The sequence below is a fragment of the Trifolium pratense genome, linkage group LG5 (assembly GCF_020283565.1).
Source record: "Trifolium pratense cultivar HEN17-A07 linkage group LG5, ARS_RC_1.1, whole genome shotgun sequence".
NCBI classification, from domain to species: Eukaryota; Viridiplantae; Streptophyta; class Magnoliopsida; order Fabales; family Fabaceae; genus Trifolium; species Trifolium pratense.
Window position 1 is genome coordinate 21,461,904 of NC_060063.1, and position 15,541 is coordinate 21,477,444.

Genomic DNA, 15,541 nt, shown 5'->3' on the forward strand with positions numbered 1-15,541 from the left:
GTTTATAAAACTAGAGGGAGTTGTCGATATCATTTAAATAGATTTCAGGGGTTGTGAGTGTAATTTTTCCTTCTTCTATAATATGAAATCTCAAAAAAAATGTTTCAAACGGTGCTACTTTCATCCAAGGTCAAACTCGAAACTTTGCAATTGTGTATGCAAGTTTCAGTGGTATTTGTCACTTTGCCTATAGAAAGAAAAATTTAATGGAGCATGTGAAAAATGTTATGTGAGTTTTAGTGATACTTGTCATTTGTTCGTGAAATTTGTGACTCAAGCTATTCCAACTTACTATATGAGCACATTTTTGCTACCGTCATCCCTCGGTGAAAAATTGGAGAGGATGATGAATTCTTTTTGGTGGGGTTCAAATAAGGGTGTCCGGAGAGGTATTGATTTTCTAAGTTAGGAACAATTATCCATGCGGAAAGTGGTATGGGCTTATTTGGAGCAAAAGTTTTAACGGGGTTAGGGTGTGTTCCACGTATTATTGTACCATGAAGGAAGTTATAGATAATTCGGAGTTTCGAGTTGAATGAGAGTGGATTCATCTCCGGAACTTGATAAGGAGAAAATGAATCATATTCCACAGTTTTTATACGTGATAGCGATGAAATACGAGAAAAAAGGAGATAATAAGGTTGATTCATTGAACAACTCTGTCACTGACGCGCAAGCTTTAATAACAGATAAATGCCCCAAATTTCGACAACTATACTCTATTACGTACACTATTAATGAATATATATACCATAAAAAAGTGTATGTGCGCGCATACATTCACATGTATATATATAATAACTAAATTTGTCTTGAATGTATTAAATAGCTTTTTTAACAAATGAATTGTATATAGAATTTCACAATATGTAATTTTTTATAAGTCTATATTCAATTCACTTGTGAAAAATGTCATTTATATAAGTCTAAAAATATTGACCAAAAAAATAAATTAGTATTTTTTTTTATATATAAATGGCAAAAACAAACTAGAATTCTAAGTGGATTTGGAAATATCATTTAAACATAAATTATACAACGAAAAGGTGTACAAGAAAGCCATTTTAAAAATTATAAACCGTAGACTTTTATTTCATCAAAATGCTAGAATTGAAATAACATGATACTCACAATAATTATTATCTCTTAACTCAATTCTCCTAATAATTTTGTGACTTGATATATTTATGAGTTAAATTTTATCTAAAAATTACCCTGGCTCTGATAAGTCTGTCCAAATTGCCAGTTGTAAGGAGAAACTGAATAAAACTCCAAAGTTTTTCCATCACTTGTAGTAACTTGAAATGACAAAGCTTGTCCTACCAAATTCACTCCAGTATTCCACTTTTGTCCAAAATTGCGCTTCATGGGAATCCATCCAGTCTTAGACCCTTTGACACTAACACGAGAAACATCACCAGCATTGGCAACATTGAACACCAAAACAAACAAGAAATTAGGGTTTCCGTTGATCTCAAACCTAACACCCCCTTGTTTCACACATGAAACACGTCGATATTTAACGGGTATGATACCGCCTTTTTCGTAGGCAATAGAAGTGAACATTTTATAACTTAAGTCAAAGTGTTTTAGTGGTGGGTTACAAGCACCGGGCTGGGCGGAATTTGGAGGACAAAAATTTGTTGCGGTTACTGTGATTGGCTTTGCGCCCTTTATGCACCATTGGGGATCGTTGACACAAAATAACTGAAAACAAGCACCACAAGTAGCTCCATTATTGAATAGAGCTGTGCTTAGTGCTGTGTTTGCAAGTCCATATCCTTGTTTGTACAGATCACCATAACCACAAGCCCCCTCTGCACAAATACAAGAAAGGATTAGCGGCACGATTTGTTGCTCATTTATTCTTAATTCATGTATATATAATAAATAATAAGGATTAGTCATCTTAACTTCATCTAACGCATACCATATGATATTAAAAAATTGAAATATGATTTTATTTACAATTGCATGTGGGTGAAGAATATTAGACAAACAAAATAATTGAGATTCATTGTTCTTTATTGTTGAGAGAATAAATTACGTATAAACGATTTGTATCATCTAAAATGTTATAAAGTAAAAAATCGAAGTTTAATTTTAGAACTTACGCATGGTTCCAGCTCCTGAAGGACCACCGTAGAAGGTTGCATGAGCATCATACCAATTTAGGTCAATGCCAGCTATGGCCTGTATAAGTAGCAATATGAAAAAGACCAGAGGAATGAAAGAGTGAGACATAGCCATGACTGAGGTACGTAAAAGACACAAAAAAGGGTTGTGGAATATTTGCATGTTAGAGTGTTGAATAAATGATGGTATTTAAAGGAAATGAAAATAAATATAAAAGGATATATTTCAATTCTCAAGACAAATAAAGATATAAAGTGAATTCTCGAGACGACTAAAAATAATAGTCAACTCTCAAGACTAATAAAAAGTCAATTGTCCAAAAAATAAAGAAGATAAATTCATTAAAGAATTAACATTTGCATATATATGATAAAATCTTAGAAAATGATTTTCAAAATAATAGATTTTGAAAAAAGCTATTGGAAATAGCTTTTCATTTTGTAGGAAAAAATTATTTTCTTTTTACTAAAATGATTTTTGAAAAAATCTAAAACAAACACAAGTAAAATAAAAAAAATTGATTTTTTTTTTTTTTTTTGCTAGAAAGTCTGAAACAAACCAGGCCTAAAAGAGGGCAAACACCACAATAAAGTCAACTCATTTTTACTTAAGATTCTATAAAATGACTTCATCACCATTTCATCTTATGTCCCATCAACCTTAGTTTTCTCGAACCAAATTCCCTTTCTCTTTCTTTTTGTTACATTTTGTTGGTATAAAAACGATATAGAGCTAATTGACTATAAATAAAACATATAACAACAACTTATTTGAAACGATAATCACAAAATTGGTTGTCGTCAATATAATACAAATGATAAAACTAATTTGATTGTAAATTGCGGTGACATGTTCAACATTTAACAACGATCAACTATGAAAAAAGTTTCTTATAAAAAAAAACTATGAAAACAGTTAACAGAAAATGAACATCGTTAATGAGAAAGGGAGGTATTTGTGTATTTGATATGAATTAAAGGGAGATTAGTGTAAGTTTATAAAACTAGAGGGAGTTGTCGATATCATTTAAATAGATTCCAGGGGTTGTGAGTGTAATTTTTCCTTCTTCTATAATATGAAATCTCAAAAAAATGTTTCAAACAGTGCTACTTTCATCCAAGGTCAAACTCGAAACTTTGCAATTGTGTATGCAAGTTTCAGTGGTATTTGTCACTTTGCCTATAGAAAGAAAAATTTAATGGAGCATGTGAAAAATGTTATGTGAGTTTTAGTGATACTTGTCATTTGTTCGTGAAATTTGTGACTCAAGCTATTCCAACTTACTATATGAGCACATTTTTGCTACCGTCATCCCTCGGTGAAAAATTGGAGAGGATGATGAATTCTTTTTGGTGGGGTTCAAATAAGGGTGTCCGGAGAGGTATTGATTTTCTAAGTTAGGAACAATTATCCATGCGGAAAGTGGTATGGGCTTATTTGGAGCAAAAGTTTTAACGGGGTTAGGGTGTGTTCCACGTATTATTGTACCATGAAGGAAGTTATAGATAATTCGGAGTTTCGAGTTGAATGAGAGTGGATTCATCTCCGGAACTTGATAAGGAGAAAATGAATCATATTCCACAGTTTTTATACGTGATAGCGATGAAATACGAGAAAAAAGGAGATAATAAGGTTGATTCATTGAACAACTCTGTCACTGACGCGCAAGCTTTAATAACAGATAAATGCCCCAAATTTCGACAACTATACTCTATTACGTACACTATTAATGAATATATATACCATAAAAAAGTGTATGTGCGCGCATACACTCACATGTATATATATATTAACTAAATTTGTCTTGAATATATTAAATAGCTTTTTTAACAAATGAATTGTATATAGAATTTCACAATATGTAATTTTTTATAAGTCTATATTCAATTCACTTGTGAAAAATGTCATTTATATAAGTCTAAAAATATTGACCAAAAAAATAAATTAGTATTTTTTTTTATATATAAATGGCAAAAACAAACTAGAATTCTAAGTGGATTTGGAAATATCATTTAAACATAAATTATACAACGAAAAGGTGTACAAGAAAGCCATTTTAAAAATTATAAACCGTAGACTTTTATTTCATCAAAATGCTAGAATTGAAATAACATGATACTCACAATAATTATTATCTCTTAACTCAATTCTCCTAATAATTTTGTGACTTGATATATTTATGAGTTAAATTTTATCTAAAAATTACCCTGGCTCTGATAAGTCTGTCCAAATTGCCAGTTGTAAGGAGAAACTGAATAAAACTCCAAAGTTTTTCCATCACTTGTAGTAACTTGAAATGACAAAGCTTGTCCTACCAAATTCACTCCAGTATTCCACTTTTGTCCAAAATTGCGCTTCATGGGAATCCATCCAGTCTTAGACCCTTTGACACTAACACGAGAAACATCACCAGCATTGGCAACATTGAACACCAAAACAAACAAGAAATTAGGGTTTCCGTTGATCTCAAACCTAACACCCCCTTGTTTCACACATGAAACACGTCGATATTTAACGGGTATGATACCGCCTTTTTCGTAGGCAACAGAAGTGAACATTTTATAACTTAAGTCAAAGTGTTTTAGTGGTGGGTTACAAGCACCGGGCTGGGCGGAATTTGGAGGACAAAAATTTGTTGCGGTTACTGTGATTGGCTTTGCGCCCTTTATGCACCATTGGGGATCGTTGACACAAAATAACTGAAAACAAGCACCACAAGTAGCTCCATTATTGAATAGAGCTGTGCTTAGTGCTGTGTTTGCAAGTCCATATCCTTGTTTGTACAGATCACCATAACCACAAGCCCCCTCTGCACAAATACAAGAAAGGATTAGCGGCACGATTTGTTGCTCATTTATTCTTAATTCATGTATATATAATAAATAATAAGGATTAGTCATCTGAACTTCATCTAACGCATACCATATGATATTAAAAAATTGAAATATGATTTTATTTATAATTGCATGTGGGTGAAGAATATTAGACAAACAAAATAATTGAGATTCATTGTTCTTTATTGTTGAGAGAATAAATTACGTATAAACGATTTGTATCATCTAAAATGTTATAAAGTAAAAAATCGAACTTTAATTTTAGAACTTACGCATGGTTCCAGCTCCAGAAGGACCACCGTAGAAGGTTGCATGAGCATCATACCAATTTAGGTCAATGCCAGCTATGGCCTGTATAAGTAGCAATATGAAAAAGACCAGAGGACTGAAAGAGTGAGACATAGCCATGACTGAGGTACGTAAAAGACACAAAAAAGGGTTGTGGAATATTTGCATGTTAGAGTGGTGAATCAATGGTGGTATTTAAAGGAAATCAAAATAAATATAAAAGGATATGTTTCAATTCAAAAGACAAATTAAGAAATAAAGTCAATTCTCGAGACGAGTAAAAATAATAGTCAACTCTCAAGACTAATAAAAAGTCAATTGTCCAAAAAATAAAGAAGATAAATTCATTAAAGAATTAACATTTGCATATATAGGATAAATTCTCAGAAAATGATTTTCAAAATAATAGATTTTGAAAAAAGCTATTGGAAATAGCTTTTCATTTTGTAGGAAAAAATGATTTTCTTTTTACTAAAATGATTTTTGAAAAAATCTAAAACAAACACAATTAAAATAAAAAAAAATTGATTTTTTTTTTTGCTAGAAAGTCTGAAACAAACCAGGCCTAAAAGAGGGCAAACACCACAATAAAGTCAACTCATTTTTGCTTAAGATTTTATAAAATGACATCATCACCATTTCATCTTATGTCCCATCAACCTCTTAGTTTTCTTGAACCAAATTCCCTTTCTCTTTCTTTTTGTTACATTTTGTTGGTATAAAGACGATATAGAGCTAATTGACTATAAATAAAACATATAACAACAACTTATTTGAAACGATAATCACAAAATTGGCTGTCGTCAACATAATACTAATGATAAAACTAATTTGATTGTAAATTGGGGTGACATGTTCAACATTTAACAACGATCAACTATGAAAAAAGTTTCTTATAAAAAAAAAACTATGAAAACAGTTAACAAAAAATGAACATCGTTAATGAGAAAGGGAGGTATTTGTGTATTTGATATGAATTAAAGGGAGATTAGTGTAAGTTTATAAAACTAGAGGGAGTTGTCGATATCATTTAAATAGATTTCAGGGGTTGTGAGTGTAATTTTTCCTTCTTCTATAATATGAAATCTCAAAAAAATGTTTCAAACGGTGCTACTTTCATCCAAGGTCAAACTCGAAACTTTGCAATTGTGTATGCAAGTTTCAGTGGTATTTGTCACTTTGCCTATAGAAAGAAAAATTTAATGGAGCATGTGAAAAATGTTATGTGAGTTTTAGTGATACTTGTCATTTGTTTATGAAATTTGTGACTCAAGCTATTCCAACTTACTATATGAGCACATTTTTGCTACCGTCATCCCTCGGTGAAAAATTGGAGAGGATGATGAATTCTTTTTGGTGGGGTTCAAATAAGGGTGTCCGAAGAGGTATTAATTTTCTAAGTTAGGAAAAATTATCCATGCGAAAAGTGGTATGGACTTATTTGGAGCAAAAGTTTTAACGGGGTTAGGGTGTGTTCCACGTATTATTGTACCATGAAGGAAGTTATAGATAATTCGGAGTTTCGAGTTGAATGAGAGTGGATTCATCTCCGGAACTTGATAAGGAGAAAATGAATCATATTCCACAGTTTTTATACGTGATAGCGATGAAATACGAGAAACAATGAGATAATAAGGTTGATTCATTGAACAACTCTGTCACTGACGCGCAAGCTTTAATAACAGATAAATGCCCCAAATTTTGACAACTATACTCTATTACGTACACTATTAATGAATATATATACCATAAAAAAGTGTATGCGCGCGCATACACTCACATGTATATATATAATAACTAAATTTGTCTTGAATGTTTTAAATAGCTTTTTTAACAAATGAATTGTATATAGAATTTCACAATATGTAATTTTTTATAAGTCTATATACAATTCACTTGTGAAAAATGTCATTTATATAAGTCTAAAAATATTGACCAAAAAAACAAATTAGTATTTTTTTATATATAAATGGCAAAAACAAACTAGAATTCTAAGTGGATTTGGAAATATCATTTAAACATTAATTATACAACGAAAAGGTGTACAAGAAAACCATTTTAAAAATTATAAACCGTAGACTTTTATTTCATCAAAATGCTAGAATTGAAATAACATGATACTCACAATAATTATTATCTCTTAACTCAATTCTCCTAATAATTTTGTGACTTGATATATTTATGAGTTAAATTTTATCTAAAAATTACCCTGGCTCTGATAAGTCTGTCCAAATTGCCAGTTGTAAGGAGAAACTGAATAAAACTCCAAAGTTTTTCCATCACTTGTAGTAACTTGAAATGACAAAGCTTGTCCTACCAAATTCACTCCAGTATTCCACTTTTGTCCAAAATTGCGCTTCATGGGAATCCATCCAGTCTTAGACCCTTTGACACTAACACGAGAAACATCACCAGCATTGGCAACATTGAACACCAAAACAAACAAGAAATTAGGGTTTCCGTTGATCTCAAACCTAACACCCCCTTGTTTCACACATGAAACACGTCGATATTTAACGGGTATGATACCGCCTTTTTCGTAGGCAACAGAAGTGAACATTTTATAACTTAAGTCAAAGTGTTTTAGTGGTGGGTTACAAGCACCGGGCTGGGCGGAATTTGGAGGACAAAAATTTGTTGCGGTTACTGTGATTGGCTTTGCGCCCTTTATGCACCATTGGGGATCGTTGACACAAAATAACTGAAAACAAGCACCACAAGTAGCTCCATTATTGAATAGAGCTGTGCTTAGTGCTGTGTTTGCAAGTCCATATCCTTGTTTGTACAGATCACCATAACCACAAGCCCCCTCTGCACAAATACAAGAAAGGATTAGCGGCACGATTTGTTGCTCATTTATTCTTAATTCATGTATATATAATAAATAATAAGGATTAGTCATCTGAACTTCATCTAACGCATACCATATGATATTAAAAAATTGAAATATGATTTTATTTACAATTGCATGTGGGTGAAGAATATTAGACAAACAAAATAATTGAGATTCATTGTTCTTTATTGTTGAGAGAATAAATTACGTATAAACGATTTGTATCATCTAAAATGTTATAAAGTAAAAAATCGAAGTTTAATTTTAGAACTTACGCATGGTTCCAGCTCCTGAAGGACCACCGTAGAAGGTTGCATGAGCATCATACCAATTTAGGTCAATGCCAGCTATGGTCTGTATAAGTAGCAATATGAAAAAGACCAGAGGAATGAAAGAGTGAGACATAGCCATGACTGAGGTACGTCAAAGACACAAAAAAGGGTTGTGGAATATTTGCATGTTAGAGTAGTGAATAAATGATGGTATTTAAAGGAAATCAAAATAAATATAAAAGGATATATTTCAATTCTCAAGACAAATAAAGAAATAAAGTCAATTCTCAAGACGACTAAAAATAATAGTCAACTCTCAAGACTAATAAAAAGTCAATTGTCCAAAAAATAAAGAAGATAAATTCATTAAAGAATTAACATTTGCATATATAGGATAAATTCTCAGAAAATGATTTTCAAAATAATAGATTTTGAAAAAAGCTATTGGAAATAGCTTTTCATTTTGAAGGAAAAAATGATTTTCTTTTTACTAAAATGATTTTTGAAAAAATCTAAAACAAACACAAGTAAAATAAAAAAAATTGATTTTTTTTTTGCTAGAAAGTCTGAAACAAACCAGGCCTAAAAGAGGGCAAACACCACAATAAAGTCAACTCATTTTTGCTTAAGATTCTATAAAATGACTTCATCACCATTTCATCTTATGTCCCATCAACCTCTTAGTTTTCTCGAACCAAATTCCCTTTCTCTTTCTTTTTGTTACATTTTGTTGGTATAAAGACGATATAGAGCTAATTGACTATAAATAAAACATATAACAACAACTTATTTGAAACGATAATCACATAATTGGCTGTCGTCAACATAATACTAATGATAAAACTAATTTGATTGTAAATTGGGGTGACATGTTCAACATTTAACAACGATCAACTATGAAAAAAGTTTCTTATAAAAAAAAACTATGAAAACAGTTAACAGAAAATGAACATCGTTAATGAGAAAGGGAGGTATTTGTGTATTTGATATGAATTAAAGGGAGATTAGTGTAAGTTTATAAAACTAGAGGGAGTTGTCGATATCATTTAAATAGATTTCAGGGGTTGTGAGTGTAATTTTTCCTTCTTCTATAATATGAAATCTCAAAAAAAATGTTTCAAACGGTGCTACTTTCATCCAAGGTCAAACTCGAAACTTTGCAATTGTGTATGCAAGTTTCAGTGGTATTTGTCACTTCTCCTATAGAAAGAAAAATTTAATGGAGCATGTGAAAAATGTTATGTGAGTTTTAGTGATACTTGTCATTTGTTTGTGAAATTTGTGACTCAAGCTATTCCAACTTACTATATGAGCACATTTTTGCTACCGTCATCCCTCGGTGAAAAATTGGAGAGGATGATGAATTCTTTTTGGTGGGGTTCAAATAAGGGTGTCCGGAGAGGTATTAATTTTCTAAGTTAGGAACAATTATCCATGCGGAAAGTGGTATGGGCTTATTTGGAGCAAAAGTTTTAACGGGGTTAGGGTGTGTTCCACGTATTATTGTACCATGAAGGAAGTTATAGATAATTCGGAGTTTCGAGTTGAATGAGAGTGGATTCATCTCCGGAACTTGATAAGGAGAAAATGAATCATATTCCACAGTTTTTATACGTGATAGCGATGAAATACGAGAAACAATGAGATAATAAGGTTGATTCATTGAACAACTCTGTCACTGACGCGCAAGCTTTAATAACAGATAAATGCCCCAAATTTCGACAACTATACTCTATTACGTACACTATTAATGAATATATATACCATAAAAAAGTGTATGTGCGCGCATACATTCACATGTATATATATAATAACTAAATTTGTCTTGAATGTATTAAATAGCTTTTTTAACAAATGAATTGTATATAGAATTTCACAATATGTAAGTTTTTTATAAGTCTATATACAATTCACTTGTGAAAAATGTCATTTATATAAGTCTAAAAATATTGACCAAAAAAACAAATTAGTATTTTTTTTATATATAAATGGCAAAAACAAACTAGAATTCTAACTGGATTTGGAAATATCATTTTGTTGGATATTTGAATTGGCTTAATTTTGCTAAAACAAATATACTAACAAGATGTTGGAAAACATGTTACAACATCATATTTATTCAAGGAAATCTCGCGCATTTATGAGAGCATCTGCTATTTATGGAAATCCACTTAAAGAGCACGCTCAATGGAGATTTGATCTGATCAGGAGCTTTAAGGATAAGATAAGACTTAATGGTACAACGGTATGATCACAATTATCCTATAAAGTCCTTAAACACTTTTGGAAAGTTTCTATACACTCTTGATGAAGATCAAAAGAAAATCAGATCACCTTTTATGAGCTACAAGGAGCGTCCTATCAGTAATGAAGAAAGAGGAGCGTGCTAGATCATTATATATACGAAGACCAAGCTCAAGACTAAGTATCTTATTGAAAAATATCAGTTACACATATTGAGTCTTTGTTGAGTCTTTGTTGAGTCTTTTATTATTTGATTGTAATTCTTGCTTGTGGATTCTATAACACGAGCTAAGAAGTAAGTTTATTAGTTTAAGGTTACTCCTAAGCTTTGAAGTACGGAGTTTACCGTGTGTGATTCACTTGAAGCTTTTAAGCAAAAGTGAAGTGTTGTCTTGGCAAGTTGTCGCCACATCATTCTTAACATTGTATAATCAACACAGGTTGTGTTGTGTGAGTGGAAGTGAGATGGGATCTCATGTCTAGGAGTTCCTAGGCAGAAGTTGCATGAGTAGTGTCGAGGTTATAAGACGTAAACCAGGGGTTTGCTGGAGGTCTTAGTGTAAGGCGTAAATCCTAGGGTTTGCTGGAGGTCTTAGTAACTAGAGCTATTAGTGGATTTCCTTCCTGGATTGGTATCCCCCAGAGTAGGCAGTTGGCTGAACTGGGTTAACAATTACTTGTGTCATTTATTTATTTTCTGTCAGTTTTTTATATGTTATATAAGATGTGCCAACAAAAGAAACAACATTAATCATAAAGTAGTTGTTGGGACATCTTAGGCAACATCATTCTAGTGATACCAGAATTTCAATTGGCATCAGAGCAGGCACCCTGTTCTGTTATTTTGGGTGAGCTCCAGGGAGAGTACTTTCTGGTACAATGGATAAAGAAGGAGGGTCAGTGTCTAAACCCCCCTTACTGACAGGTCCTGAGAACTATGATTATTGGAAATCTAAAATGGAGGCTTTCATAAAATCAATTGACAGTAGGACATGGAAGGCTGTGTTACGTGGATGGGAACCACCAATGGTTCTTGACAAAGATGGCAATAAAACTGATGTCAAGAAGCCAAATGATGAATGGACTAAAGATGAGGATGATCTGGCACTTGGCAACTCCAAAGCCTTTTATGCTATTTTTAATGGTGTGGATGCAAACATGTTCAGGCTTGTTAAGAGATGTATTACTGCTAAGCATGCCTGGGAAGTTCTGAGAAAAGCTCATGAAGGAACATCAAAAGTTAAGCTATCTAAACTTCAGATGCTCAAAACCAATTTTGAGAATCTCAGAATGAAGGAGGAAGAAACCATTCATGACTTTCAGATGAATGTGCTTGATTTTGCAAATTCGTTTGATGCACTTGGAAAACCTATCTCAGATGAGGAGCTAGTTGGAAAAATACTCAGATCTTTGCCTAAAAGATTTGATATGAAGGTGACAGCTATTGAGGAGGCTCATGATCTTTCAAGTCTAAATTTAGATGAACTCATAGGATCACTTCAGACCTATGAAATTGGCCTAAACAGGAGAAATGAAAAGAAAGATAAGAATCTAGCCTTTGCTTCAAAAAGTGCTGCTGATGACTTACAAATTGAATCTGAAGGTGAAGAAAGCTTAGCTGAATCTATGGCTATGCTTGGAAGACAGTTCAACAAGTTGATGAAGAAAGTGGATCAAAGGCACAAGCCAAATGGACGACTCAACAACAACAAACAGTCCAGCTTTCAGAAAAAGACAAATGAAGATGAAAGAGGAATGAAATGCCATGAATGTGAAGGTTTTGGACATATCAGACCTGAATGTCCAACCTTTCTAAAAAGGCAAAAGAAAAGTCTTGTGGTTTCATGGTCTGATACAGATTCAGAGGAGGAAGAATCTGCCAAGTTTGTTAATGCTTTAACAGGAGTTTGTGTATCTGACTCAGAATCATGTGATGAGGAGGTAACTTATGAGGAACTAGCTGCTACTTATAAAGATCTTCATACTAGAAGTATAGAAGTTTGCAAAGCATTAGAGAAACAAAAGAAGATCAATGGTAAACTACAAGCTGAGAAAAATGACTTACTCATAAACATTGATAATCTCAATGCTAAGGTTGAAGATCAGAGTAGTCAAATTCAACAGCTGGAAATGGAGAAGTCTAACCTCTTGTGTAAAGTTGCTGAACAGAATGAAGAAGTAACCAAATTAAATGCTGATTTAGATCAAGTCACTAAAGTGGCTAAAATGATGACCAAAGGTACTGATGCCTTTGAGGAAATGTTACAGAGACAAAACTATGGGAAACCTAAGCCCATTGGTTTTGAACATGAAAGAGTAAAGCAGCAGATGAAGTTCAACAATGCTACTATACATACTCCAATCAACAGCACGTTTGTGTCAGGAGGATTGTCGCAACATCTGATGGGACATTCTATGCCCAGGTTCTATAACTGGACATGTCATCATTGTGGCAGGAAAGGACACATTAGGCCTTTCTGCTATAGGCTGCACGGATATCCAAGGAGAGTTCATCAAGAATTCTATACTCCTGTCTTTCCTAATGTTACGACAAGACAGGAATGGAGAGAAAAGAAGAAGATCACAGGTCTAATAGCTCATACATCCTTGAGAGCTTCTTCAAGAGAAACCTGGTACTTTGATAGTGGCTGTTCTAGACACATGACAGGTGTTGAACATTATCTTGAAGACTTGAAGTCATATGCTACCAGTTTTGTGACCTTTGGAGATGGAGCCAAAGGAGAGATCAAGGGAGTTGGTAAACTTGCAAACCATGGCTTACCAAAGCTTGATAATGTGCTGCTTGTAAAAGGGCTTAAAGCTAATCTAATCAGCATAAGCCAACTTTGTGATCAAGGCATGAAAGTTAACTTCACAAAAGCTGAATGCCTAGTTACAAACGAGCAAGGAGAGCTGTTGATGAAAGGAGTAAGGTCTAGAGACAACTGTTATCTCTGGATTCCTAAAGAAGAAGATGTATCCACATGTCTTATTAGCAAAGAAGATGAGGTAAAATTGTGGCATCAAAAACTTGGCCACCTACACCTCAAAGGCATGAAAAAGGCAATAGCTAAAGAGGCAATCAGAGGACTTCCAAAGCTCAAAATAGAGGAAGGGAGTATATGTGGAGAATGTCAAATAGGAAAGCAGACAAAGATGTCGCATCCAAAGTTGCAACATCTTACCACAACAAGGGTACTAGAATTATTGCACATAGACCTGATGGGGCCAATGCAAGTGGAGAGCCTTGGAGGAAAAAGGTACGCGTTTGTCATGGTAGATGATTTTTCAAGGTTCACATGGATTGAATTTCTAAAAGACAAATCTGAAAGTTTTGATGCATTCAAAGAACTTTGTCTTCAACTCCAAAGAGAAAAGAACTCTGCTATTGTTAGGATACGAAGTGATCATGGTAAAGAGTTTGAGAATGCAAGCTTTCTTGAATTCTGCATCTCTGAAGGAATCAAGCATGAATTTTCAGCTCCAATCACACCTCAACAAAATGGTGTTGTTGAGAGGAAGAACAGGACAATACAAGAGTCAGCCAGAGTGATGTTGCATGCAAAACATCTTTCATATCAATTCTGGGCTGAGGCTATGCATACTGCTTGTTATATTCACAATCGTGTCACACTCAGAACTGGAACTTCTACTACACTATATGAACTGTGGAAAGGCAGAAAACCATCTGTCAAACACTTTCATGTGTTTGGAAGTAAGTGCTATATCCTATCTGATAGAGAGCACAGAAGAAAAATGGATCCCAAAAGTGAAGAAGGATTGTTTCTTGGATACTCAACAAACAGCAGAGCCTATAGAGTTTACAACCAGAGAACTAAGGTAATAGTAGAATCTATCAATGTTGTGATAGATGATTTGACACCTGCTAAAACATCTGATACTGAAGATGATGTTGCAACAACTTTGCCAACATCTGAAGAAGCTGTAGCAGATAAGGAATCAGATTCAGATGATGAATCAACCATTCCTACACCGCGTCCTGTGAGTAAAGTTCCTTCAATAAGAATACAGAAGAACCATCCCAAGGATCTCATCATAGGAAACCCTAACCAGGGAATTGCTACAAGAAGGACAAATGAAGTGGTTACTAATTCATGTTTTGTCTCAAAGGTCGAGCCTAAAAATGTAAAAGAGGCTCTCACTGATGAGTTTTGGATAGAAGCCATGCAAGATGAATTAACTCAGTTTAGAAGAAGTGATGTGTGGGATCTTGTACCTAGACCCAATGGTGTTAATGTCATAGGCACAAAATGGGTGTTCAAGAACAAGTCAGATGAAAATGGTGTTGTAACAAGAAACAAGGCAAGATTAGTGGCTCAAGGGTATACTCAGGTTGAAGGACTTGATTTTGATGAAACATTTGCGCCAGTAGCAAGACTGGAATCCATTAGGCTACTTCTTGGTATAGCTTGCATCTTCAAATTTAAGCTGTACCAAATGGATGTCAAAAGTGCCTTTCTTAATGGGTACTTACATGAAGAAGTTTATGTGGAGCAGCCAAAAGGTTTTGTAGATCCTGCCAATCCTGATCATGTGTACAAGCTGAAGAAGGCGCTTTATGGATTGAAACAAGCTCCAAGGGCTTGGTATGAGAGGCTGACAAATTTCCTTGTTAGTCAAGGATACAGAAAAGGAGGCCATGACAAAACCTTGTTTGTCAAAGAACAAGAAGAGAAGTTGATGATTGCCCAAATTTATGTTGATGACATAGTATTTGGTGGAATGTCTGAAAAGATGGTGCAACATTTTGTACAACAAATGCAATCAGAGTTTGAAATGAGTTTGGTAGGTGAGCTGACATATTTCCTTGGTCTGCAAGTAAAACAAATGGAAGACACCATATTTGTCTCTCAAAGCAAGTATGCGAAGAACATGGTCAAAAAGTTTGGAATGGACACTGCAGCACACAAGAG

General features: G+C 33.7%; 3 protein-coding genes across 3 annotated transcripts; all 3 read right to left on the reverse strand.

The window, feature by feature from the left end:
- Positions 1–1,110: 1,110 nt before the first annotated feature.
- Positions 1,111–2,250, reverse strand: LOC123885511 (expansin-A23-like). The gene is made up of 2 exons (XM_045934793.1): positions 2,115–2,250; positions 1,111–1,817 (listed from the first exon to the last, which is right to left on the reverse strand). The coding sequence occupies exons 1-2, from the start codon at positions 2,248–2,250 to the stop codon at positions 1,204–1,206; spliced, it is 750 nt and encodes a 249-aa protein (XP_045790749.1). The 3' UTR covers positions 1,111–1,203.
- A 2,081-nt stretch (positions 2,251–4,331) lies between these two features.
- On the reverse strand, positions 4,332–5,378 carry LOC123886235 (expansin-A23-like). The gene is made up of 2 exons (XM_045935568.1): positions 5,243–5,378; positions 4,332–4,945 (listed from the first exon to the last, which is right to left on the reverse strand). Exons 1-2 carry the CDS (start codon positions 5,376–5,378, stop codon positions 4,332–4,334), a joined length of 750 nt encoding a protein of 249 aa, XP_045791524.1.
- Positions 5,379–7,362: 1,984 nt separating this feature from the next.
- LOC123885720 (expansin-A23-like) lies at positions 7,363–8,502 on the reverse strand. Its single transcript, XM_045935036.1, has 2 exons — positions 8,367–8,502; positions 7,363–8,069 (listed from the first exon to the last, which is right to left on the reverse strand). Exons 1-2 carry the CDS (start codon positions 8,500–8,502, stop codon positions 7,456–7,458), a joined length of 750 nt encoding a protein of 249 aa, XP_045790992.1. The 3' UTR covers positions 7,363–7,455.
- Between the last annotated feature and the right edge of the window lie 7,039 nt (positions 8,503–15,541).

What these genes read in the sequence shown, in the direction of transcription:
- LOC123885511 (XM_045934793.1), bottom strand. Translation starts at nt 2,250, where the DNA reads ATGGCTATGTCTCACTCTTTCATTCCTCTGGTCTTTTTCATATTGCTA. An exon ending in TTCAGGAGCTGGAACCATGC is followed by an intron (nt 1,818 to 2,114) that starts GTAAGTTCTAAA and finishes GTATTTGTGCAG; the next exon opens with AGGGGGCTTGTGGTTATGGT.
- LOC123886235 (XM_045935568.1), bottom strand. Translation starts at nt 5,378, where the DNA reads ATGGCTATGTCTCACTCTTTCAGTCCTCTGGTCTTTTTCATATTGCTA. An exon ending in TTCTGGAGCTGGAACCATGC is followed by an intron (nt 4,946 to 5,242) that starts GTAAGTTCTAAA and finishes GTATTTGTGCAG; the next exon opens with AGGGGGCTTGTGGTTATGGT.
- LOC123885720 (XM_045935036.1), bottom strand. Translation starts at nt 8,502, where the DNA reads ATGGCTATGTCTCACTCTTTCATTCCTCTGGTCTTTTTCATATTGCTA. An exon ending in TTCAGGAGCTGGAACCATGC is followed by an intron (nt 8,070 to 8,366) that starts GTAAGTTCTAAA and finishes GTATTTGTGCAG; the next exon opens with AGGGGGCTTGTGGTTATGGT.